The sequence below is a fragment of the Peromyscus leucopus genome, chromosome 22 (genome assembly GCF_004664715.2).
Source record: "Peromyscus leucopus breed LL Stock chromosome 22, UCI_PerLeu_2.1, whole genome shotgun sequence".
In the NCBI taxonomy this organism is placed as follows: Eukaryota; Metazoa; Chordata; class Mammalia; order Rodentia; family Cricetidae; genus Peromyscus; species Peromyscus leucopus.
Genome location: NC_051081.1, coordinates 31033601 through 31060596, shown reverse-complemented (window position 1 = coordinate 31060596; position 26996 = coordinate 31033601). Strand labels below are relative to the sequence as shown.

At 40.6% G+C, this 26996-nt stretch overlaps 1 protein-coding gene across 3 annotated transcripts in view; it reads right to left on the bottom strand.

Annotated features, from left to right (window-relative positions):
• Positions 1-26996, bottom strand: part of Memo1 (mediator of cell motility 1) — a 98853-nt gene that overhangs the window by 47290 nt on the left and 24567 nt on the right. For all 3 annotated transcript variants that reach the window (XM_028873629.2, XM_028873637.2, XM_028873649.2), the window contains one exon: positions 536-617. In XM_028873629.2, the coding sequence (XP_028729462.1) occupies positions 536-617 (82 nt within the window). The remainder of the gene's footprint in view (positions 1-535; positions 618-26996) is intronic.

The following is a 26996-nucleotide window of genomic DNA, read 5'->3' as shown; positions in this document are numbered from 1 at the left end:
TTAGTATTGTATAAAGTAAAGATCAAGAGATTAAGAAACTTGCATGCTATAGCTTTTTAAGTGGTGGAGTCTCACATCAAGTCATAAATGGGTATCTTACAAAGTATTTGGCATATAAAATGCTTATCAATATCATCCAAACATTAACCTAGGTTCTTTGTGTGTATGTGGGGGCTGAGTGTATGTATATGCACACGCATGTGGAGACCAAAGGTTGAGCATCTACCTCAATCACTACCAGTTTTTTGTAAGATGTATTTGTTCATTTTATTTTATGTGTGTGTATGTATATGTGCCTACTTGAGTGCGTGCAGATGCTCACAAAGACCATAAAAGGGTGTTGGATCTCCTGGAATTGAAGTCAGAGGCAATTGTAAGCTTCCCAACACAGGTGCTGAGAACCAAACAGACCCTCTGCAAGAAAAGTAAGCAGTCCTAACACAGAACCATCTCTACAGCCCAACATTTGGTTTTTTAACTTTTAGTCCAATATACACTCATTTTTATCAATAATCAAAAGACCTCTAAAACTTACGGTGCAATAATGGCTCTAGCAGGTCTTTTCGTAGACTGTACTTGTGAAAGCCAACCTTCTAGCTGGGCATTCAGCTGAGGTCCTATGAAAAGACAAATGAAAAGGAGAGTCAGCAAAGCAATGTATTACAGATAACCAGCCTTGTTGCGATGTCTTCACTGAACCTCCATAGTATTAAAGTAACTTATTGGGCAACAGAAACATCAGTCTGGATGTTTAAAGTCTCAATTTATCAAGTCATAGGTCCCTACCAAACCATATGACAGGGCTGAATATTGACAGAAGTAAAATTTGTTTTTATCCACCTACTTCTTAAAAGTATCTTCATATAGATCAACCATTTACAATTTGAGGTGACATTTAAACAAAATACAACAAGAAGTACAATACTCTTAATTAAATGAAAAGTGTAATTAAGTGAATTTGTTTTTTCACAGCACAAACTATGACTTTACTTGATCACTGAAATGACATCCATGTAGTTGAAAACTCCCACACTCAATGATCTACCTCATCCATTCCACCACCTTACTCCCCTATCAATAACTAATAACTTCACCACCTCAAAAATTTCAGTTGCCAACAACTCACGCTCTTCACTTCCTATCTTTCCAGTTTACTACTCTAGGAATCCACTGACTTCAACAGATCAAGACTTTTTCAAGTCTTTCATCCTCTCTTTGTTCACTTCTTGCCTTGTCCAAAGTGAAACAGCCATTATTACTATATTCATCCCCTTTAATATGAGAATACGAATATAAATAATATGAATATATCAGTCAAAACATACTTGTTAAAGTCAACTTCCACTTAGCACAGTATCTGTACCTGAATTGAGTGAAGCTGGAGAGACAAGTGCTTCCCATACACATGTGGGGACCGAAGCACCAATCCCCAAAATCCATTAAGACAGCAGCAGTGGAATGTGCCTGAAATCCCAAAGCTCCCACTGAAAGCTAGGACGTAGAGACAGAAGAATTCTCTCCCTTTTCAACAAACTGCCCTCGCTCCTGTCAAAAGCCATACACACTAAAGCACACTGAACCCCACTATGATTTTCTTACTCAAAAACTCTGCTCTCAATTGTGTCTAATCTCCTGTATCAACCTTGTCCCTTTTGGATTTGACTCTCACCACTAAAATCTAAGCACACCACTAATTTTTTCTTCTAATAAAACCCATTTCTCTGTGCCACTTCTGCAGCAACTATGAGTGGATATCCTTATTTCCTTCCCACCATCTATCCATTCTCTTTCAAGTGTTTTTTTTAATTTATTTTTTCTTATAGATTCATTTTCTTCTAAGTATGTTTTGTTTGCATGTATGTATGTATATTTCACATGTATGTCTGGGGCCCACAGAAGTGAGAAGAGGGCATGGATCCCCTGGCACTGGAGTTACAGATGGTTATGTGCCACCATGCAGGCGCTGGGAATCAACCCCAGGTGCTCTGCAAGAGCACCAAGTACTCGTAACTCTGAATAATCTCTCCAGCCTCTCTTTAAACTTCTGAAAAGCCCTGTCTTGCATTTGCTAGGTCTGTACTCTAGATCACGCAATAGCGACAAAAGAACTGAGTTTTCTTGTCAGACACAAGTTACTAATACTCAAAACAACTTCTGTCTGTCTTTAGAAGACGAATCAACTTCAACACCGATCCTATTACACTGTATCATGCCACTGGCTTAAAGTACCTTGTTATTTAGATGTTCTAACATGAAAGCTAGTAAATTAACCAAACACACAGAATCCTAATTCTTCCTGAAATCATCCAGAGATGGCCCACACACCAGAATCACCTGACTTGTTCACTTCAAAAAAATCTGTTGGTATTGCCAGAGTTAAGTTGGCATGACCTCTGGGGATGGTGCTAAAAAATTTTAACAAGCTCTCCAAGTGACTCTCATAGACATTGAAATGTGAAGCATTCTGCCAATAAGGGGTTTATGTACACATGCTATAACAATTTCATTGGCAAGCCACATATCTGAATAGTTTATGACTGAAGTTTTTCATTGTAAATCATAAATTAAAAATAAATGAGCACATCAAATTTACCTCCAAACTATGTTGAAGTCTGAAGTGACCTACACTATTTCTCAAAATTTACATGTTCACTTTTTCTTTTTCTTTCTTTCTGAGACAGAGTCTCACTATATAACCCTGGCTGGCCTGTTTTTAAAAAATTAAGTAAAATAATAATAATAATAATAATAAATAATAATAATAATAATAATAGGAAGAGAAGGAGGAGGAAAAAAGAACAACAACAACAGTGGACAATGGAATGTGGTCCAGGAATGGAGTGGCAGAAATTCTCAATGCTTGTGAGAACATGCCAAGAAAACAAGAGTCATGTGACCTCAGTTTCTTCAGAACACGGAATTGTTCTTGGAATATGTTTTAGTGCTCCTCCCAGGGATAGCAGACAGAGGTGAGTTCACTTCACTTACTCAGTATTGCTTGCTACTGTTATACAATTAAATGTTTAAACTATCCTTTATATGCTTTTATGGAAAAACACTGTCCTTGTGATTATATACAGCTTTAACTCATGAGAACTTCACTCAGGTGTTTTGTTTTTTTCCTGATGCTCTGAATAAAGTTGGCACTGTGTGAGCCTTTAGTCTGCCTCACTTATCAGCTCCATTCTCCCAGGTCCCACGGCATCTAGAGCACTGACAGAATACTAGTTATAAACAATGATGTTGTAGACATTATCCATGGAAAGTTTGTTCTAAATGAAGACTTTGGGACTGGAGCAATGGCTCAGTGGTTAAGAGCACTGGCTGCTCTTCCGGAAGACCTGGATTTGGTTCCCAACACCTACGTGGAAGCTAACAACTGTCTCGTAGTACCAGCCCCGAGGGTCCAACACCTCTTCCGGTTTCCATGGTGCTGCACTCACATAGTGCATAGGCCATAAGCAGATAAAACATCAATACACAGAAAACAAAAAATAAATTTTAAAAAATGAAAGAAAAAATATGGTGCCAGGATGGTGGTGGCACAGGACTTGGGAGCCAGAGGCAGGTAGATCTCTGTGAGTTCAAGGCCAGCTTGGTCTACAAAGCAAGTTCCAGGAAAGCCAGAATTCTTACATAGAGAAACCCTGTCTCAAAAAAACAAAAATTAAAATAAAATACTGATTTGAGACAAAATAAATTATAGTACATAATACTGGATGATGTTCAGGTGGTAAAGAGTAAGACTCTTTGGGGCAGGAAAAGGACTTGAGAATGAATCACAGACTGGAGTCATTTAAGGTGGTACAGTCAAGAGAATGGTTAAGTGGGGGATGGACAGATGATGGCCGTACAAATGTTAAAACAGATCCAGAAGTTGGCATTGTAGCATGTGTCTAAAATCCCAGTACAAAAGCCAAACAGAAGAATTATGGATTCAAGGCCAGCTTAGAGCACATAGACAGGGAAAGGGAGGAAGAAGAGGAAGAGGGAGGGAGATGAAAGTATATAATAAGATCGACACCTGGGCACAGAGCCAAGAAGATGTGCCAACCAGAGAGGAAAACGATGGAGGAGACTTGAGCGGAAGAAAGTAGGTCCAGAAATCCTTGTTCAAAGCCTTATAAAATTAGCATATAAAAAAGCCAAAAAAAAAAAAACCAAGTAGGCAAAGAAACAAGCTGGAAACCAACCTCAGACAGAGAGGATGACTAAAATTGCCAGTGATACAGATGAGAGGCATTGCAGTGTGTTCAAGGATGACCTTGATACACCCTTGAGTAGACAGTAGTGAGGCATGTGTGAAGTTAATACAGAACCACAGGTAACACATGCGCAGGGAAGCCTGAGCTATACTACCAAGCCAAAAGCCCCGCCTGAACTAATATAAAAACACCAACTCCTTGTACTCTGGCGCCCTTTGAGCTGCTGAAATCTATCCTTGGTTTAGCACACTTCCTCCTCCATAGTAGTGTAACATATCTTCATTAACTGTCTCTGCTCTATTCTGTTCACAATCAAAAGAAACTGGAACTCCTCTAGAAATTCGTATCTGGATTATCAGCTGATATAAAAAAGCAGCAATTCAAGAGATGAAGGAAAACACAGTACAAACAAGGCAAAAATACATCTTCAGGAACATTAAAAGAATCCAAAATTCTGTAATAAACAGCAACACAGCCAGGACAGGGAGAAAAAAAATCACTTATCATGGATTCTGTGGTTATGGAAATCAGTTAACCTTGCAGTGACTACTTGTAGGGATGAAAAGCTCTGTGTGCAAGTACTTAGAGACAAATAGATTGAGAGAAAACAGAAAAAAGCAAATGAAAACCACTCCAACAAGGACCTGAAAGGAGTTTTTCAACATATCTTAACATGAAACTTGATGACTGCTATGCTTCAGGTAGGATAGATTAGCCTTAGGAGCACAACCTTGGGCATTAACAATCACATTTTCATTCATACCTCACGGCGAGGAAAGCTATCTATCAATATCATGTGAAAACCAACATTCAGAAATTTAACGGTTCTAAAACTGTATCCATATAGACAGCAAATAACCTGAATCTAAAACTGCATTTTTTTGGTACCAATATAATTACCTTCAACGTACAGAAAAGATGAGCACTTCCATGGTTAAAAGTTAAGTCGGGGTTAGAGACAGTTCAGCTGTTAAGAGGACCTACTGCTCTTGCAGAGCCTGAGTTTGGTTCCCAGAACCCACGTAGTCGTTCACAACCATACATAACTCCAGTTCCAGCAGATCCAACGCCCTCTGCTGACCTCTACAGGCATCAAGCTCATACTTGGTACACATACATACATGCAGGCAAAACACTCACACATAAAATAAAAATTAATAAATCTAATTTTCAAAAGCAAGGTTAAATATACAAAATAGTTTTTACTTCTATCTAGTAGCAGTAAACATTTTAAAAGTAAAATTTTTTAAACTTATCTAAATATCTTCAAATAATACAACCCAATCCCCCACCCCCACCCCCTACTCCCCAGCCCCCACCCCCGGAGCTGAGGACCGAACCCAGGGTCTTGCGCAAGCGCTCTATCACTGAGCTAAATCCCCAACCCCTACAATTTTTAATTTTTTGGAGTGTGTATGTATATGTGTGTGTAATGGGGGGTGGGCACATGGGTCACATGGAAGTTTAAAGGACAATTCTGTGGAGCTGGTTTCCCCCTTCCATCTTCATATAGGTTCCAAGGATTGAGCTCTGGTCACCAAGCTAATGCAGAAAGTGCCTTTACTGGCTAAGCGATCTCATCAGTTCCAAATAGAAAATTTTTAAAGTTAAATTTTAGATATAATTATTCATCACTACACATGGGGGTAGGTCAGGATCATTTAATAAAATTCAACATCCATTCCTAATCAAAATTCTTTGAAGAGAAGGGAATATCCTAAATAAGGTAAACACGTCTATGACAAATCTATAGCTACCACCATATTCAATAGTGAAAACCTAAATTCTATTATCCTAACATCAAACAAGGATGTCTACTCTCAACTCTTCATCTATTCATTTGTAAGCAAATGGCTCTTGGCTCTGTTTAGAGAGGGGAAAAGTGCACTTTTGAAGGACAAGCAATTTCTATAATTTTCTCTACATAGTCACATTAAGTATGTATTACAGGCTAACAATCCTATAGTTAGCTCTACAAAACTCAAACCAGTATTTCATGCTAAGGAGAGTATAATTAAAACACTGGCATTTAGTTTTCGTAGCACAGTTTCAATCTATGGATATCAAAGCAACCTTTAAGCATATTAATTATAGCCTTTCTGAACAGTCCTGTTGACTATTAACAGAATGCAAGCATGAACATGATTCTACTATACCAAGATTAGACACAAGGTATGAGGTTAACTTGTGAAGGTCCATAATTAACACTCTTTTGTATGAAGTTCTAGCTTCCCCTAAGTATTGGGCAGTTAGTAAAACACTACATACAAAAACCACTACTAGTGGGACTGGCGATGGCTCCACTGTTAGGAGAACGTGTTTGTTCCTGCAGAGGAGCTGGCTAAAACACCCATACACATAAACCTAAAAATAAAATTCACTACTAGTATTAATGCTAAGTTCTTCATCTTCACACTGTTAATGCAACATTTTCTGATGTTCATTTTCCTGCAAATAAACAAGAACATTAGGGATGGGCAATTGGACTTCTTAATTAGCAGCTGCTGGACTCTTCCTTGCTGCCCTGGCTGCCTTGAAAAGAAGACTATCAGTTTCACAGCCAGCTGGACTACTACTCACCAACCCCAGCCATCCAGAAAGAGAGACATGTGGGATAAGACAAAGTGGAGCATAAGAATAAAAGGTGTGTGGGGCTAAAGGTGAGACACTTCAGGTCACCATGAATACCTTGAAACAAGTAGGAAAAGACGGAGGCTGACCGCCCTGGCTCCTGAAGGTACAGCACCAGCCAGAACTGTACCAAACAGTTTACACCAATTTTTTCCTTTCACAATCCTGAATGAAATCTAGATGACCTTGAAAAATCATTTCTACTTTGGCCAGAGGGGAAGCACGTTCCCCTCACAGAGGGACTATAAGAAGCAAGCCATGCCTGGCCCAACACAATGACTATTATGGGTACTAAGAGATGATGCTAAAAATTAGCTCAAACAAGTGGCCGGAATGGTCCAAACAGCCCTTCTGGGGCTACATAAGGCTGGTCAGGAGCAGTGAGCTAGCTGGGAGGCAGTCTCCTGTGCCGCTTCCCCTGAAACTGAAGCACCGGTTTCAACACAATGCTTCTCCAAGTGTCTTGCCTCCTTTCGGTAGTGTGGCTGAACTAGTCAGAGGGAACTGGCGGCGGCGGCAGGAATAGCACAGAGCAGCAAATGGAGAAGCACCAGAATGGCAGTGGCGGTGACAACTGAGAGCCGGACAGATGCAGAGGCTTAAACAGCTCAAGCAGCGGCTCCGTGCTGCCTAGCAGCAGACCTGTGGTGTGCTCTGCTCCAGCCGTCCAGCCTCTGAGTTGCTCTCTCCCAAACAGCCCACTCTGCACCGGAATGCTTTGTTTGTTTTGTGGGGAGGGGGGTACGGACAACTGAAGAAGCAACTGAACAGTCCAAATGGACAGGAAAGAAGAGAAACAGAAAGAGAGACATGTGGGATAAGACAAAGTGGAGCATAAGAACAAAAGGTGTGTGGGGCTAAAGGTGAGACACTTCAGGTCACCAGACTTTCACACCAATGACCACTGAAGGGCTAAGGATTCCAATACCCCAAAACTGCATGAGGACTATAACCCCACAGGAGGCCTGCTGCTGCTGCTGCTGCTGCTGCTGCTGCTGCTGCTGCTGCTGCTGCTGCTTCCTTACTGCCACAGCTTGCAGATGCAAGACACCAATGCAAACAACAGCTGCTTAGAGGCCAACATCTGAAGACCAACATTCCCTTTGCCTACATACAACTTCTATCCGGATAGAGAAAACTACTCCTCAGGCAGCTCACTGAGATGGCATTTCATTATGAAAAGGAAGGCTGGTGGTATAGACAACGTCCTTGCTCAGTATATACAAGATTGTGGGTTCAATTCCCCAGCACCACACAATTAAACAATTAGGTAAGAAGGGCCATCATAACAAAGTAGTGTGTAACATTGGGACCTGAGAGCTGACAAAGGCAGAGTGCCCCAAATTCAAGCCCAGAATAATGAGATGAAGGCTGGCCTGAGGCATCAGCAAGACCACAGAACTGCAGGGTTGGGGGGTGGAGGGGTGGGAGGAGTTAAAATCTTCTCAACTTAAAGGGCTGGAGAGCTGGCTCAATGGTTAAGAATGCTTGCTGGTCCTGCAGAGGATCACAGCTGGGTTCTCAGCACCCAGGTTAGATGGTTTACAGCCACTAAAAACTCAAGCTATAAGGGATCGGGCACCCTCTTCTGGGCTCCACAAGCACCAGCATTCACATGCAAACACTCTCATTCAGACACATGTTTTTTAAAAAGTATTTTTAAAATCATCTCAGAAAAGAACCAATTTTTTAATTCTACTAGGTAAAAAAAGCAGGCTAAACAAATAATATGAAAAAGACATCAAAAACAAAAACAAGCATAGTATTTTTTTCAACTAATTTGGATAGATCTGACATTCCAGAATGCTAAAAGCATGACAGAAACAACTGCTAAGTGAAAGCACAGCAGAGCACAAAGGCACAGGAACGAGAGGCAAACCAAAGGTCACTGGAGCTGATGCAATCCGCAAACCACCCGGAGTACCCAGGACCGGCCAACAGAGACACGGGGCTGGCCTAGTAAGATTGCTGCTCCCACCATGGACCTGACACCATGGTGTATCTGCAAAACTTCACAGAAGGAGAGAAATGAAGGTGAGTCCTATTCTTGGGGAAATCCCTATCCTTTCCTAGAATCCCACACATCCCTTCTCATTAACCCTAAGTAAACACACATCCCCATGTAAGCCTGTCCATAATGAACTATACCAAATCTCAGCTCTCCAGTCAACGTCTCTCCCCAGCAAACACCAAGAATTTCAGCACAATTAACAACTGCTTAAGGCCTCTCTCCCTTTTCAACTACAACATTTCCATTGTTTAGTAATTTCACCAAGTATCCAACTTACAGGCAAAGGAATATACAAACGCCTTGGGCTTCCCAAGTGTCTTCTAGTTTCACCTTCTAATTTCACCTACAGCATCTCCAGAGCCACATTTAAACTTATTTTAAAAAGGAAAAGGAGGCCAGTGTGATGGCCCAGTGGGGAAAGGTGCTTGTCACCAAGCCTGACAACCTGAGTCTAACCCTCAGGACCACATGGTTAAAGAGAATCAACTTCTACAAGGTGTCCTTGGATCTCCAAACACACGCCAGGGCATGCATGCATCCACACACATACACATCAATAACTAAATGTAATTTTAAAGAGGAGATGGGCCACAGCCATCTGTAAATTCAGTTCCAGGGGATCCCATGTCCTCCTCTGGCCTCTGTGCGAACTGTTCACATGTGATGAACTTACTTACATGTAAGCAAAATACTTCTGTACATTTTTATGACTTAAAAAACAAAAAACTAACCAGTCTCAATAAGGATTACTTCAGTCTCCCCCCAGTTCCTACCTAAGACCCTTCAAAGGCCAGTGGGGAGGGCAACAATTAGTATTCCTCCCTTGGAATCTCTCCCCTCTGACTTCTTTCTCCTTTTTCCTTAATAAAGCTATTCTGCTCATTCCTTGTCCAAATTCTTCTTGACCATGAGATAATGAATTTGGAAGCCACTGGCTAAGGGTGGACTGGGTAGCCATTGATCACCTAGCACCCCAGCTCCCCAAGTTAAGCTTCCCAAGAGTTGAGAAAGGCCTGTCATTCTTTAAAGATAGATAGATAGGCAGGCAGGCAGGCAAGCAGGCAGGCAAGCGGATGGATGGATGGATGGACGGACAAGTGGGTGAGTGAATGAACAAACAAATAAATAAATAATAGGAAATGTCTTAAGCTTCCGCTATTCTGTCTTAGGAAGGCAAGCAATATTTAGTATATCTTTCTTTCTGAGTACCTCTTTCTCTTTAATCATCCTACATGAGACCGTATCATAATATCTTTAATAAAATCCTCAACTCTACTTCATTATACTGGCTAGTCCTGAAATTCTATTCAGCATTCAAGACAAAATTCAGTTTTGTATAAACTAAGGTCCCAAAGGCTGAGGAACTCCTCAGGCTGCAAAGGGTAAGAGCCTGGGTTATGTCTCTGTCCCCTTGTGTTTAACAAGTTAACAGAAACCCGTGCTTTCTTCAAGGTCTTGTAGCTGCTAAATGACAACTATGTGATGTCGAGTACGTCAATGTGACTTGCACATTGGTACACCCACTACTAACAATGACCACCACTAAACAGATGGGTTATTATTCTATGCTATAATTTATTAAGAGGCAGAATTGTTTAGGTTCATATTGGGGAGAGGGGAACATGCAGTAAAGTTCCATTAAGGGAAAACTAAGTCCTTCTGGTCAAGAGGATGAAATCTTTCTAGCTTGAGTGGAGACCTAACATTCCAAACTACTGAAAATCCAATGAGGCGGTCAATCACTTGGCAAAGGATCTAACCCTCAAGAAAGTGGGGCCACCCTAAAAAGATGGACTAACCTTAAGCCCTGATAAAAAGATAAGTAGAATAATTATCCCTGTAATGAGACATTGTACTTTTCCTCTCCAGAACTCTTGTCCTGCCTAGTACAGTCCCTGTAAGGCGCCAAGAGGCTTGGCTGGGTTTACCTATCTCAACAGAAACATGCAACTCTTCCTTTTTCTTTCTTCTGTCTTATTTTTTTATTAGTTCCTTGACAATTTTATACAATGTGTTTGTATCATATTCACCTCCTCTCCTACGACTCCTCTGAGATCCATCTCCCTTCTCCATCCCCACAACTCTGTGTGTGTGTGTGTGTGTGTGTGTGTGTGTGTGTGTGTGTGTGTTGCCTCTATGTATGTATGTAGACAATGTGTATAGTTGGAAGGTTTCTCCAGTCTCACTCAGCCCCAAGGTCCCACAGCCCCTTATAAAATAATCATTCAGAGGCTTAATATTAATTACCAATTGCATGGCCTATGGCAGGCTTTTTGCTAGCTAGCTCTTATAACGTGACCCATTTCTATTAATCTATAAGTTGCCACGTAGCTGTGGCATTACCAGTAATTTTACATCTTGCTTCTCCTGGCAGAGCTGGCGTCTCTCTTCCCTCTCCGTTCTTCTTCCTGTCTCTCTCTTCAATTTCCCACCTAGCTATAACCTTACTTGCCATCCGCCAAACAGCTTTATTTAACAACCAATCAGAGCAACACATATTCCCAGCGTACAGAAAGACATCCCACAGCACATGTGTTTGAAGTGTCCACCAGAAGAAGATGTCTGATCCCCTGGAAATGGAGTTGCAGACAGTTGTGAGCTGCCATGTGAGTGCTGTGAACCAAACCTCAGCCCTCTGCAAGAACATGAGGAGCTCTTAACTGCTGAGCCACCTTTCCAGACCATACTCTGTGTCTCTCTTTTGGATGCTGGCCAGACCCCTAGCACTCATTTCTTCCTGGTCGTTTGGGCTTCCTTACTCTTTCTCTACAGCTCTCTTCCCCTCCATGTGACTGATCTCCATGAGAGCTGAACTCAAATGCTAGAGCCTTTCCCATTCTCTTCCCCATTCTTCTCTTCCAGACAGTTGCAGAGATTTACTGAGCTAAGTCCCCAACCCTGTGTTTCACTTTCAAACTCTTATTAAAGATAGCCCTTAAGCTTCCATTTGAATCTATTTTAAAATTATTTTAGTAATGAAATTAAGAATTTGAAGATAGGATCTTGATTTCCCTGGCATCATCTAGCAACCCAGATGGGACTCTCTCTAGCTCTGGATCTCCTTTTACTAGGAGTCTGCTTCTCTGCTTGTAACTGTCACTTTGAATAAACTTTAGCACTGTTTGACTTTCAAAATTTTTCTGCCTTTTAGTTCAATCAGTGGAGAAAATGACCCTGGTCCTGAACCTCTAGACAGTATTAATATGAAACTGTAAGTACTATAATTGTGTGTGTACATACATGTCTTTTCTAGATAATCCCAAGTCACTATCACTAGGAGAGCTGCCTAGGGCCATCTAATTGCATTTTTACCACATCCTAATCTTATTTATCTTAGAGGTCAAAATGCCTGTAGGCCATTTCTTTTTCAGGTAGGCTTGTCACAACTGCTCAGACTAAAAGGAATACCAGAGTGACTGCCAGACCACCTCTAACTTCATTATAACTCCATCCCCATGCTAAACAAATACAGCCACCCACCGCCATGACAGCTGACAACTGCCAGGCAACCACTGGACAGAAGAGAGGAAAGTGAGTCGCCACCTAGAAGCCTGGACATTCTCCAACCATTTCCAGGAAAAAACAAAAATGAATATTCCTGCCATTTATCAGTCTACCCCTCTCCTTCATTTTTCACTCAGCATTTATGGGCTCTCAGCCCCCAAGAGCAGAAAAACTGACTTGCAAATTTATCTCCCACCTTATGGTCAAGAATAAAAGTCTACTTGCCTATGCGATTGGTACCCAGTAATATTACTGATTCCATGATTCTGAGAGGGGAATAAGAGGGCTCAGTTTGAAGGCAAACCTGGTAACACATGCTTCTCTCAAGCCATATTAGAAACTATTAGAAAATATGGCAGTAACAGGGTATACATACAGAGCAGGAAAAACTGGCTTAAAGTGAGAAAAGACGTCCACTAAAGACAATCGTAACATTACCACTAAAGACAATCTAATGACTTTCATTAAAAAAAAAAAAAATCCTTAAGCAATCATTCTTACATAAAGCTTTGAAAATTTATTGATTTCAAAGTGTTTTATCTTGAAAAGATATCAAGAGATATTTACTGATTTTCAAAATTATTTGAGAACTTGATTTTTTTTTTAAATCAGAAGAATTGCTTGGGAAAATGGTAGATTATGTATCTGTGACAGGGAATGTACAAAATGAGCCTAGTACATTTAACTGGAAGTGACAGCTAATTTTATATATAAACTCTGTCTAGGCCACCCTATATCCTGTATTTGATCAAACATTATTCAGAATCTATCTTTAAGGGTGTTTCTGGATGAAGTTAACATTTAAAATGCTCTTCCTAAAAAGTGAGTGACCCTTATCCAATTAGGTCTAAATAGAACAGTGGCTCTCAACCCGTGGGTTACAACCCCTTTGGGGGTCGAATATCAGATATCCTGCATATCAGATATTTACACTGAGATTCATAACAGTAACAAAATGACAGTTATGAAGTAGCAATGGAATAATTTTATAGTTGGGGTCACCAGAACATGAGGAACTGTATTAAAGGGTTGCAGCATTAGGAAGGCTGAGAACCACTGAGCTAGAACAAAAAAGTGATCTTCCTCAAAATAAGAGGATTCTCTGGCCTAAGTGCCAAAAAAAAGCTGGAGCATCAGATTCTTCCTGCCTTCAGGTTCAACTGAAACCATGGCTCTCCCAGGCCTGAGTGAACCAGTCTTTAGACTACAGCTACATGATGAACACTCCTGGGCTCTTCCACTCTCATGGATTCTGAATCAGGCTAAACAACCATTGACTATTCAGGGTAGCCAGCTGGCTGACTACAGACCTTAAGAGCTAATAGCCTCAAAAATTATAAGAGCCAATTCTTTATCTCAATCATTACCTATAGATAGCTCTCTTCTATACATAGCACATGCTCGCTCCCTCTACACACATACACACACACACACACACATACACACACACACACACACACACACACACACACACGCACACACACAAATGGTCAAAAAAATATTAGGCTGAAAAGCTGGGTTAACAGTTAAGAACACTAGTCTTCTAGATAGCCCAGGGATCTAGGATAAAGCTCAATACTACTGATGTAAAAAAAAGAAAAGTAGTGATAAAAATATCCTAATGATATTATGCTATACTATCAGTATGTTGTTCATCCACCATCATGGAACTCCTGCAGCAGATGGGAACAAATACAGACCCACAGCCAGACATTATTCAGAGAGAGAGAAAAATCTTAGAACACTCAACCCTAAATGGGAGGTCTCCAGCAAATCCCCTCCCCTCAGTGCCCAGGGAAGCCCTATGTGGCAGGAGAGGATGGATGTGGCAGAGGGGATGGAAACAAGCAAACAAGGTCCTCTAACTGGACATGAGCGGAGTGCTTAGGAACTCACAGAGGCTGCGGCAGCACACACACGGTGACTGCGTGATATGCACCAAGTCTTCAGTGTGTATTTCATGGCTTCCAGTTCAGTGTGTTTGTGGGTTTCCCGAGTGTGGGAACGATACTCTAATTCTTCTGCCTTCTCTTGGGTTCTTCTCCTTCTGTTGGTCTGTCTTGTACAACTTCCATGTGATAGTTTTTGTGTTGTCTCATATTTTACTGTTATATTTTAATATTAAAAAATAAAAGCACACCAGTCTTCTTCCAGAGGACCTAGGTTCAGTTCCCAACATCCACATGACAGCTAACCACCTCAAACTCTGCAGGCACCCAGCATGCCCAAGTGATGTGCAGACATGCACACAGACATCATATACAAAAACAAATAAAAACCACACAAATTCTTAGTCACGCCAAAAGAACTGGGAGACAATTTAAAAGGTTTCAATTGGTTAAAGATGACACAATCATCAAATCTTAAATCTGAGAGTTTATAGAATACTAACCTTTAATGTCAGAGATTACACTCAGGAGGCAGAGGCAGGCAGCTCTCTTGTGAGTTCCAGGACAGCCAGAGTATATAATGAGACCCTATCAAAGGGACAGAGAGAATCATTCAGACTCTCTCAGGAAGAAGGCTTCTGGACTAGATTAACATTTAAATTGCTCTCTCTAAAAGTGTAAGTGGCCCTCATACAAATAGGTCTAAATAAAACAAGGCTGATCCTCTTCAAAGTGAGAGAAATCTTCAGATAGGCAGGCTGACAGAGAAATCTAAAACCTACATAGCAAAACAAACAATTAAGTAACAAGATACCATTCAGAAAAATCTTCACTAGCTATACTTTTTTCACATCTATTTATTTATTTTATAAGGAAAAGCTCATACCTTGACATGCAAAGAAATTACAACAAAAAAGTTTATAAAAGTTTAAATATCGCCAGGCGTATCTCTGTGAGTTCGAGGCCAGCCTGTGCTACCAAGTGAGTTCCAGGAAAGGCGCAAAACTACACAGAGAAACCCTGTCTTGAAAAATCCCCCCCCCCACAAAAAAAAGTTTAAATAAATATCAAATAAGTTGATGAGTTTATCATCTTATTTACGTTTATTTATAATGAAATTTTAGATTAGTGTCACAGATAATTCAATTTTCCTAAAATTGCCTTTCCCTTGTATCAGAAAAGTTACTAGATTCAGCTAATCAATTAATAAACTATATTAAATACATAAACTTTCTGGCAATATTCCTGACCTCTAGAGACATTTAAACTGCAAGTTGTACATTAGACTTACTGTTAAGTGAATAGATAGGCTACCAAGCTATATATAGAATGATCTCATGTTTATACACAAAAACAGAAGAAAAGTTTAAAATTATAGGCAATTTATTTCAGCTTCATTTACCTATATTCTATAAATCTATAATGTGAATTATTTTATATTTCTTAATAGCAATCAATTTATAGGCAGTTGCAAAGTAGTTAAGAAGTGGCCCCGTGTGCCCTTTGCCCAGTTTCTCCAGTGGCAACGTCTTACATAAGTATACAAGATCAACAGCAGGAACCTGGTGTTGGTCCCCTAGCTACAGGGACACGTGCCATCTATGCACATGTAGCTGCGCCTGGGTAAGACCCAGGACTCTTCCACCACAGATACCCCTCTGGGTTACATCTGCTCCCCCTGCTCCCTTTCCACCAATACCTCACAACCAGTTCTGTTCTCAGTCACCATAATTTTGTATTTGGAGAATATTCAGAGAACATGAACTTTTTGTTTTTTCAGACAGGGTTTCTCTGTGTAGCCCTGGCTGTCCTGGAACTTGCTCAGTAGTCCAGGCTGGCCTGAACTCACAGAGATCCACCGGCCTCTATCTCCCGAGTGCTGGAATTAAAGGCATGTGCCACCACTGCCCAGCTTCTGTCTTTTTAACTTTGTAACTGTGTTACAACTCAGTCTATAGACCAGGCTGGCCTCGGCCTCAAACTTACAGATATCTGCCTGCCTCTGCCCCTCAAGTGTTGGGATTAAAGAAGCCCGGCACCACCACCCTTGCCCAATACTTTAATGACTTAAATTTGACTCCCAAGTATTAAAATATTTGAACATGCACAGTTCCTATATTCATCTAGCATCTCAAACAAAAAAGCATCAGTAAACACACGAAGTGTCTATGGAGACAGAGTATATCATTTGATATTACAGAGCCAAATATTAAACCAACTGAATCTGGTGTTTATCATGCTGCATGCCAAACAGAGAAACAAAGCTCAGAGTAACAGATACAGGTAGTAACATCCATAAAGAAATATCATTTCAAAATTACATACATGGCCAGGCATGATGGCACTTGCCTTTCATCCTAGCACTTAGGAGGCAGATGCAGGTGGATTTCTGTGAGTCTGAGGTCACCCTGATCAGTATAGTGCATTCCAGGACAGCCAGAGCTACAGAATGAGACCCGCTCCCAAAACAAGAAGAAAAACATACAAGCACTGCACGGACTTGGGTGTAGTGGCACATGTATGTATACTTGTGTACTACTTGAATCAAGACAAATAGTTCTTACACTACTCTTGCTGTAGCTAATTTCAACTACGTTAATAAGCATTTTTCCTGAAATTAGTGTCCTACAACTCAACACTGGGGAAAAGATAATGTAGCAAAAGAAAAAGAAAAAAAAAGCAATTCTCAATTCAAAACTTATAGGGCAGGAAAGAGATGGTTCAGCAGGTTAAAGGTTCCTATCACCAAGCTGGTGACCTGAGTTTGATTCCCCAGGACCCACATAATGGAAGGAGAGAACCAACTCCCTCAAAATAGTCCTCAGATCATCAGATGTACGCGCGCTCACTCTCACTCTCTCTCACACACTCTCTCTCTCTCTCTCTCTCTCTCTCTCTCTCTCTCTCTCTCTCACACACACACACACACACACACACACACACACACACACCCCAAATGAAATTTTTAAAATGGCAAAATTTTAAGGCTGGGTGTAGTGACATATGCCTTTAATCCTAGAAGCAGGTGGATCGCTTCAAGTCTGAAGCCAGCTTGGTCTACATAATGAGTTCCAAGCCAACCAGCACTACATATTAAAACCTATCTCAAAAAATGAAATTTTAAATGAAAAAATTTAAATACAGGGTATAGGGAGATGGCTTAGCAGGTAAAATATGACTTTGCAAGTGTAAGGACCAGAATCTGGATCCCCAAAAATGACATGGAAGTAATGCAGCTATGGTGGCCCACCTGTAATCTCAGAATGAAGGAGGGAGAGAAGATTCATCAGAGCAGGCTGGCTAACCAAAAGAGCAGAAACAGCAAGCTCCCAGGTCAGTGACAGCCCCTGCCTCAACACATAAAGACAAGAATAACTGAAAAAGACATTCAACAACAATCCTGGGCCTCCACATGCACGTGTACATATATTTACATGCACACACACAGAATAGAATTTAAACTACAAAGACACTAATGAACAGCACTAGCAAGCTGGAATTAAAAGCCTTCCAGATGGCCACAGCAGCACAATGTAGTCCCAGCTACTCAGGAGACTAAGCAAGGTCAAGTTCAAGACCAACCTGATCAACAACAGCCAGACCATGTATGGTGATTTGAATGAGACATCCTCTATAGTCTTGGACTCGTTAATACTAGGTCTCCAATTGGTAGCATTGCCTGGGTAGGTTTAGATATGGCCTTGATGGTTGAGTATGTCACTGGGGGCAGATTTTAAGGTTTCAAAAGCTCTATGACACACCAGTTCACTCTCTCAGCTGACTCCAGTCACTATGTCTGCCTGCTGCCATGCTTCACCACTATGATGGTGACGTGATGGACTCTGATTACCCTGAAACTGTAAGTTCAAATAAACTGTCCTTTTGTAAGGTACCTTGGCGTTTTATCACAGCAATAGAAAAGTAATCAATACACCATGTCTCTCAAAACAGAAAGTGTAAGAATAAAATTTGGTTACATACATTTCCAATTTAGACAATATAATTCTGATCCATAAAGAACTTAATTTTCAAAAGAGAGGGCCACAGTAGCACAGGCAGAAGGATCAGGAGCACAAGATCAACCTTAACTATACAGAAGCTCAAGGCCAGCTTGGGCTACAGGAGACTTTATCACAAGAAAAAAAAAAAGAACTTAATATCAAAATCAGTAAGATGTTTAGAAAATTGACTAAGTATAAGTAAATATAGAAAATTTCTAAAGACTCAACATTTGACTTTACTAGGATTACAAACTGCCTTGATAATTTGCTTAGGGACATAAAATACAGCCTTTTCCTTCTAGAGTTATTGGGGGGAGGGGGGCTGAAGACAGGAATTCTGTGTAGACTCTGCTGTCTTTGCTATGTAAATCAGCCGGCCTCACCTCAGGGATCCACCTGTCTCAGCCTGCCACCACACCAGGCTCCTTTAGGAGTTCCCGTGTGCCCTTTCACAATGAAAGTAAACACCAGACTCTCACTGGAACTTAAGTTCCAAGCTGGGCACAGCACTCAGAAAAGCTGTGGCAGGAGGATCACAAGGTCAGCCTGAGCCAAAGGTCAGTAATTTAACAAATACATCACAAAACATGGTCTGAACCCCTAGAAGATCTGATTTTTATAGGCTGGCCAGCAGCCAATAAGATAGCTTCACAAGCCGGGCAGTGGTGGAACATGCCTTTAATCCCAGCACTCAGGAGAAGGAAGCAGGTGGATCTCTGGAGTTCGAGGCCAGCCTGGGCTACAGAGTGAGTTCCAGGAAGGCTTCAAAGCTACACTGAGAAACCTGGTCTAAAAAAAAAAAAAAGATAGTTTCAGGGGTAGGGGGCACTACTCAAAGCAGAAATGAGGTCTAGACAAATAGTGTCCAATTGGCACTCCCATTTATCTTCGTTATGCAGCTTTAAACTGGTCAACAGCATCAATTAAAGAGAGCAAAAACTAAAAATCATGTCATGTCAAAGCATTAGAGCAAAAGCACCCATCAGAATCACCTCTACAATTTTATGAAAACTATGCAAGCTCTCAATCCAAGAACTGGAGAAGTCTGACTGATCCACTAGACCTGCTGTGGGGCCGGGACTAGTCTCAAGATAGCCTCCCTCCAGCAAGCACCACTTTATCAGTGGAGTAGTTAGGGCTCCCCAGTTCCCTCAGCCACACTGTCCCACACACACCTCCCAATGTGGCGGCTAAAGTTCTGTGTTTCTTCCTTTCCTGCAGTAACTCTCTATTACTTAGGTTAATCTCAACACTAAAGTATCTCACAGTGTTATCCTCCTATGTATCCAAATATTTAAAAACAATCACTTGACATGTGATTCCTGGCAACATTTAGCCTAATTTTCAACAACACTGTGTTACCTATCAATTTCATATACAAACTCCAAATATTCTTCCTTCTTTTTTAAAAATGATTTATTTTTATTTTATGTGCATTGGTTTTGGAAATTATTGAGGTCCAGCCTCTTTGTTTTCCTTCCCAGGGCCCCAGAAGAGACACTACTAACAGCAGGGGTAATCTGGAGGGAAAATAATCTAAGAACACTGTGCTCTTTTGTTCATCTACTTTATTCCTCGAAGACAAAAGTGAAGGGTTCACAACACGCCCCCACGGTCGCATATACCAGGCGGACACTTCCGCCTAGCCAATTCCAGTCAGGATAGACATTTCTGGGTCAGGGCGTCTCTCGTAACCAGGATACCAGTGGACCTGGACACCTCCGCCTAGCCAGTTCCAGGTCAAGATAGCCATTCCCGGGCCAAGGCGTCCAAGGATCCGTGACTTTACATGGCCACGTAAGCGCGCAACGTGACCATGTGATCTACACACACACACGTGGAGTAGTGACGTGACCTGGCCACGCCCCCAGCCAGTTTTAAAGCAGAGCGCCATGTTCCCGGTTCTCTCTTCTCCACGCACGTGTCTCTCCCACAGGCCTGCGCACTCTCTATCCCTTTATCTCTAATAAACTCTTATAAGCGGATTCTGTCATGTTTCGTGACACTTCTTTGCAGGGTAAGAACACAACGCAGCTAAATAACTAACAAAAAGGCTACACAGTTTCAGTTCTATTCTCACATTCTGCTCCTCTCTGTCCCTTTTCCTCCTGTCCTATCCCAGTTCTAAGTTCTTTTCGCCTCATCCTCATCTTCATTTCTTGGTTCTATCCCATTACTGTTCCAGAACTGGTCTCAGCCCTACCAGCAGCCTGACTCTTACAATACAATACAAAGCTTCCAAGGTTCCTACCAGAGCTGTGGTAGTCAGCTTTATTTGCAATCCAAAAGGGGAGTGAATAGAGGAGGTGGGGTCAGATAAGGCCTGGAATAAGTCAGACAAGGAATTTATGTGCTCAAAATATATTCTTATAAGTGATTAGATAAAATGTTACAAGTCTATCATAAATGTGCCCAAACTACAATCTTACAGGTGGTTAGGTAAAAGAGTCTATAAGTCACTATAATAAAACTGCCTCTACTTTCCTAGGATGACATATACTGGCACTTCTGATCAGAGCTAGGAAACCTGTCTCATAACTACATTGCACTTGGTATGCAAAAAGCCCTTTTTTGTTCTGACTCAACTGCTCTGGAAAGCCATTTGTGCTGTGAGAAAAAGGAGGGTCTGAGCTTCATTTGCACAAGAAACAAAGTTATGCCTAGGAGGCAGGTAGTGTCTCCCTAAGGGTGTTTACCTTAATTCAGAAGACAGCATTTCTGACCTGTTTTTTGACCTTGGATGCTTGATAAGAACTTCAGATAAAATACACTGTTAAACGTTCTTGGGAAGACAGGTAGTGGTTTATGTCATTAATCCCAGCACTCAGGAGGCAGAGCCAGGCAGATCTTTGTGAGTTCGAGGTCAGACTGGTCTACAGAGCGAGATCCAGGACAGGCACCAAAACTACACAGAGAAAGCCTATCTTGAAAAAAACAAAAAAAAAAAGTTCTTGGGGAAGTTATGAGCACACTTGAAATTCATAGCAGAAAATAGTTGATATATTAAAAGCCAAAAAACACCAAAATATTCCTTGAATTTTAGCTTCTCTTCCAGAAGGATTCCTTGATCCTTCTAGGTATAGATTTATCATATATAGCTGAATCTCTATTTCATATTCCTGCAGCCCATAGCACATTGTTATTTTGCCTATATGTCTGTCTGTGTGAGGGTGTCAGATTCCCTGGAACTGGAGTTACAGACAGTTGTGAGCTGCCATGTGAGTGCTGGGAATTGAACTTGGGTCCTCTGAAAGAGCAGACAGTACTCTTAAAAGCTGAGCTTTCTCTCTAGCCCTGTTCCTTTTTTTTTTTTTTTAAATTGATTATTTGGGAATCTCACATTATGCACCCCAGGACCCCCTGAAAAAGTCCATTTTGTGTTGTCCATTGGAGCATGGTCAAACTCCTAGTGGCCAACCCCCAAGGAAAGGTGTGTCTTTCTCTACCTGCATCCCCACCAGAAGCCATCAACTGTGGAGAGCCCTGTGGTATTGGGCAAGGGGTGAGGCCAGCTCTCCCACACCCAGGCATGCACAGGGCCAAGTCCCAGTATTTTCTGCTTGTAAAGCCACAAGCAAAAGCCAGAAGAGGAAAGCGTTTGCACTGACAAAAGTCCATGTCTGAGTCTCTAATGGGAAGTTCACTCTCAAGAATAATCTCAAGACTCAATCTCACCAAATTCTAACAAATTTGCTCTCCAAATACACACTAGATTAAGCAACAATTTAGAAAGGAGAAAGGGATTGGGAGGGAGGGAAAAACAGATACAATAACATCTAAAAGAAATTACAAACACACAAAGTTGTTTTGTTTTGTTGCCAGCAGTGAGGATGGAACTAGGGGCCCTGCTCATGCAAGACAGGATCTCTACCAAATGGCTCCATCTCTCCAAAGTCTTTAAATAGGCACATTTCTCATTTCTCAAACCTAAAGAACTGAAATTATCAAAAAAAATTACATGAATAAAAGCTAAACAAAAAGATCATAATAGTGTATCTAAATATTCCAGAGCAAATTGTTAAGTGTTTAATTTAAATGAGTATCTAGTATATTACAAATAAATACCACTATCTCATTTATTGGGGGGGAGGGGAGTACAAATGTAAAGTTAAGCCACCTTTCCAAAGTTACTATAAAATGATGCTCTGATTAAAAACGCTAAGGGCAGCCAGGTCTAACCCAGTACTGAGGAGCACAGGAAGGAGGAATGCCATGAACTCAAGGCCAGCCTAGGCCTTACATTAAGTAAGAGGATCCTCTTTAAAAAAAGTGGGTAGAGAGAAAATGAAGGGGGGAGAGGGAAAGAAACATAAGTTAGGGCTAAAGACAAAGGCATAAATTGCCAGCCATACTCCAGTTGTTAAGTTGTCTCACACAAAGCAATGGTTGACAATTGTAAACCCATCTTACATCTGTCAGTGGGTTGAACAAATGAGTAAATGAATCATCAGGATGTGTGTGAGCTAGGTTTCCTACTGTTGAAGATGTTACAGACAAGCAAGAAGTGCTGCATTATAGTTTAAATAATGAGTATAAACTCAGATTTAGTTTAATATATGCACAAATGGATAAAGAATTAGAGATGTTTATGCATGAGATATTGTAAATGAATATAGTTCCTATCCTCTATACACTATTCAGGCTTCTAAAAGCAGTACACCCTGTATTCACAGTCACCAAGTGCCCAATTTCTAGTTTCTGAACACGATTTCCCAGTGAAATAACTTCTGGGAGAGGAAGGTTGCAGTGTATGACGAGGGCAGCGTACAAGGAGAACTAGTAGAGTCAGTACAAGACAAGGGAAACTTAAACTCTAAATGATGCAACACATCAAAGGGATGCAGGGACCAATCTAAAAAATGTTCCTAATAGCTGACAATAGAAAGATCTGAGCACAAAACACATACACAAACCTCAATCTATATGACATTAATAAGTGATAGAATAAAGAAGTGGGAGAAAAGCCAGGCAGTGGTGGCAGAGCCAGGCGGATCTCTGTGAGTTCCAGGCCAGCCTGGTCTACATACAGAGTGAGATCCAGCACAGGCACCAAAACTACACAAAGAAACCCTGTCTTGGAAAGAAAAAGAAAAAAAGTACCTAGGTACTTCCCTCTCCAAAGTGTGAGCTGAACTTTAATGACACACATCCAAAGACTAAAATATGGAAATGGAAAGAAAGTAACTTTATACAGCAGGGAAACATGGAAAAAATACTCATTACCTAAACCAAAGGTCAAGGTTAACTTCACTAGGACATGTATTATGTATCCTAAAAATAATTAAGTCATTTTGCCTCTGTACTATTTATTCCCAAAATCTAGAGCTCCAATCAGGTCATGAGAAGGGGGGAGAACCTCATACAACATTTAGCAAAATACTTGACAATAATTCTTGAAAACTTATTCAGGCAAGACAGTACACATGCCTGTAATTCCAGCAGTGAGGTAGCTGGAACAATAGGATCATAGTTCAAGGACAGACTGAGATACCTGTAAAATACCAGTCCAAGATGGATAGTGGTGGTGGCACACGCCTTTAATCTCAGCACTTGGGAGGCAGAGGCAATCGATCTCTGAGTTTCAGGCCAGCCTAGTCTACACAAAGGAAGAGCTAGTTCCAGGACAGCCAGGGCTACACAAAGAAACCCTGTATCAAAAACCCTCAAACGGGAGGGGGGGGGGACATGGACGGGAGGGGGGGGGGGGGACGGACACGGACACGCGCATGGGACACGAACTAGTAATAAGCATGACCAGCTCAAAATTCTAGGGTTTTTTAGAACGAGGATAAATATCAAACCAAACAAATACTGTCACATGTACAAGTCCACAAACATACACACACTAAATAAAAACATAACAACAGAAGTAATAATCAAAGTAAGTAATAATCAAAAAATTACTTCCAATATGCATATAAACAAATAGCAATGGTTTTACCTTTTTTATTTATATGCTTATTTTTCATCAGAAATTAATATTTCTTTTTTTAGGAGAATAAAAACTTCTTCTTAGGCCATTTTGAGTAACCATTGCCTGGGAACACAGAATTAGGCTACCCAAATTCCAATGTACCAATGTGGAAGTAGTTTCAGTAAGTTTTATACAACACAGAAAGTCGTAAGTCAAAGCAAGTTTATAATACATTTTTGGGTACCACAGAGAGGCAGTTACAGCAAGATGGAGAAAGCTGCTTTTTTTTTTTTTTTTTTTTTGGTTTTTCAAGACAGGGTTTCTCTGTGTAACTTTGGAGCCTGTCCTGAAACTCCCTCTCTAGACCAGGCTGGCCTCGAACTCAGAGATCCTCCTGTCTCTGCCTCCCAAATGCTGAGATTAAAAGCGTGTGCCACCACCACTCAGCAAGAAAGCTTTTTATAGGCCTAAGATGCTGAGAACATTCTTAGCTTTGGGGATGATAGAGTCTATAAGTTACAAGATATTAGAAATTAGTATTCTTTATTATACTTCTTTTGAACATATTTAGAAATTGTACCTATTCATCTATTAATAGAAAGCTTCATATTCTGGAGGCAAATTTTTAGATCAGAAACCCCAATGTACAAGTAATGTTGAACTAGTAGCTTAGTAGAACAAAACTACTAAAGTCTTTAATTATTAGTAAATATAACTGTTGCCTTTATTGATATCAGGACACCCTGGATGCTGGGAATACAAAACTAATAGTTGTGATGTCACCTTTGAGCAACCAAAATCATGTCTTCCAAATATTCTCCTCACTAACACATTGACTTGAATAGTTTTTACAAACGTCTGTGATGTACCAGTGCTATTTCCAGTTATGCAAATGTCAGTAAAGATAAAGAAATCTATATTCCCATGCAGGTAAACTCTAAAGGAAAACAGGTAGACAGCAAGTAAATACTCTCACCTTGAATTATAATTTAAATACCATTAAAAAGGAAAACTATTTGTCTCACTGATATTCTGTATGCAGTAGAGGAAAGGTAACTACTTCCAAAAGGTAAAAGTAGGTTATTTTTAATGAGACCTCAGAGGCTGTGGAAGCATGAAGAAACTGCAGGGACCCATGTAAAAGCCAAACTGAGGTTCACATCTGTAACTTCAGTCCTAGTGAGGGTTCAGGAACAAGCAAATCCCTGGATCTCATTTGCCAAACAATCTAGTTCAATCAATGAGCTCCAGGTTCAACAAAGGACCCTATCTAAGGCAATGAGTAATTGAAAAAGATATCCAACAATGACCTCTGACCTACACACACATAAGTAAATAAACATGGTGAACCAAGGGAAAGAATAATAAAGACAATTAATTTAAGATAGACAAGCAAAGGCCAAATGTAAGCTTTAGTCATAAACTTAAGTACAACAGAGAAATTGCTGAATGTTTCAAGGTACTGTCTTAGTCAAGGTCTATTGCTGTGAAGAGACAACCTTCACAACACTGCAACTCTTACAAAGAAAACATTTCATTGAGGATGGCTTACAGTTCAGAGGTTTAGACCATTATCATCATGGAGGGAAGTGGCGAAGTGCAGGCAGGCATGGTGCTGGAGAAGGAGCTGAGAGTTCTACATCTGGACTGACAGGCAGCAGGAAGAGATAGAGACACTGGGCCTGGCTTGAGCATTTGAAACCCCAAAGCCCGCCCCCTGTGACACAGTTCCTCCAACAAAGCCGCACCTTCTAATAGTGTCACTCCCTAAGCATTCAAATGTTAGTCTATGGGGGTCATTCTTATTCAAACCACAACAGGTAAACAGTCACATTATCTGATTTATATTTTTTAAGTTTTAAGATATAAAATTATGAGACAAGTACAGTAAGAAAATATGATCTTATAATACATAAACTTTGCTATCACTTATTCAGAAAATTGGTATCAGACAAATAACAACTAGTCAGATGAGTCACTATCATTCATGAAGCATTCTGTGAACTCCTGCTCTGTGCAGAAGATGCTCCAGGTGCTAGAAATACAAAATTCATAGTGGTGATGTAACCTTCTACTGTGAGCAGTAGTTTTTTTTTTTTTTTTAAAGTAATAACGATGATCTCATCTTCTACTCTCAATAATCCAGTTTTCTTTCTCGAGGCTCAAAGCAACAGACATCTAACTGTGCTGTGTACTACAACTATTTTTGAATTCTTTTTTCCAAAGCTATCTGGGTCTCACATTTACAGAATTCTACTTCAATGGGTTTCTCATCAGTCTTTACCTCAAGAAGCTGGAAAATATATCAAAATCAGCTGTGACATAAATTACTCTTCCCATAGTCCCTTTGAGAATTATATCAAAATAAGCCACTGTAATTAATGGAAGGGATATGTAGTCTTGCACAGTGTATACTGAGGGGGAAGAATAGAGAAAGATTAAAACTGATAACCATGGCCTGGAAGAGAGACAGCTCAGCAGGTAGGAAAACTTACTGCTCTTCAAAAGAACCTAAGTTTGGTCCTACCACCAACATCAGACAGCTCACTATGCCTGTAACTCCAGCTCAGGAAAATGAACATATTCGTGTGCATCTACCCACACACAGATACACATAATTAATTTTTTCAAATTTAAATACCTAAAAAAGAAAAAGCTGGTAACCACTGCAATAAAGAACTCTAGCCAGGAGCAGTAGCACACAGTTTTAATTCCAGCACTAGAGAGGCGGAGGCAGGTGAATCTGAGTTGGAGGCCAGCCTTCTCTTCATAGTGAATTCCAGGACAGCAGGAACTATGTAAAGAAACTGTCATAAAAATTAACTAATTGATTAATTAATT